Raw genomic sequence first — 931 nt, 5'->3', positions numbered from 1 at the left:
CTTTGCAGACACCGCGGAGACCCCCTGACGTGGCTGGTGGTCGACGACGACGAGGACCTGTCAGACCACGGCACGGACACGTACAGCCAGTCCCTGCCCTCAGCCCACGAGAGCGAGCACGAGCAGTTCGACCAGGCGCCCCCCACGCAGCCCAGCGTCGGCCATGGGGGCAACGAGAACCACGCACGAGTCTATATCTCTTGCACGGGGAAGGTCGGCCTCGGGTGCAGGTGGGTGGGACCAAGGTGGATTTGATGTTTTGGGGCGCGGGGGGGATTGATCTGATGTCTCTGGGTGTGTAATAGGCGGGAGGGGGAGGGGGGCAAGGTTGAAATGATTTACACTCTGAATGGGGGGGGGGGGTATTAACCTACGGAGGGAAGGGGAAGAGAAGTATTTCGAACTGTTTGATATATAAAATAGTTCACAGTCGCGGAGAAGTCTTGTAAATCCCCCGACACTCTAATCTCTCTCCTTCTGCCTTAGCATCTGCAAGGGCCCGGCAGAAAAGCCTGGGATCTTCGTGCAGAGCGTGCGTGGCGGGGGCGTCGCGAGGAATGCAGGTCTACGGCCGGGGGACCAGATCATCGCCTGTAATGATGTTAGCTTCACACACTTGGAATTTGCCGAGGTAAGGAACGCCCGCTATAGACGTTACTGCTGGTTATCGTATTCTCGGATTTGCAGGGTACGATGCTTGTGTAAATGACACGTAATTATGACGACGACGAGTTATTTTTTCCAGGGATACACTTGACGTAGGCTCACATTTTATCCTCTTTATAATACCATCAAATTCTTCATGCACTGCATTTTCTTTATATCCATTCATTCCTCTTTTTTCACCCAATAACAATAACGGTTAAAACAAATGACCATCGCCTCTACTTACTACGGTTTACAAGCCATTCCCCTCGACTTCTCATCAAAA

The 931-nt window shown here is 52.5% G+C and overlaps 1 protein-coding gene across 1 annotated transcript in view; it reads left to right on the top strand.

Moving 5' to 3' along the window:
* LOC119590620 (flocculation protein FLO11-like) overlaps positions 1 to 931 on the top strand; it is a gene marked incomplete at its 5' end in the record, with an annotated part of 30,565 nt that overhangs the window by 17,851 nt on the left and 11,783 nt on the right. Inside the window, 2 exon segments of the mRNA XM_037939298.1 lie at positions 9 to 230; positions 487 to 631. Of these exon segments, the coding sequence (XP_037795226.1) occupies positions 9 to 230; positions 487 to 631 (367 nt within the window).

Source organism: Penaeus monodon, chromosome 27 (assembly GCF_015228065.2).
Source record: "Penaeus monodon isolate SGIC_2016 chromosome 27, NSTDA_Pmon_1, whole genome shotgun sequence".
Classification (NCBI taxonomy): Eukaryota; Metazoa; Arthropoda; class Malacostraca; order Decapoda; family Penaeidae; genus Penaeus; species Penaeus monodon.
This window is presented reverse-complemented; position numbering and strand designations above follow the sequence as displayed.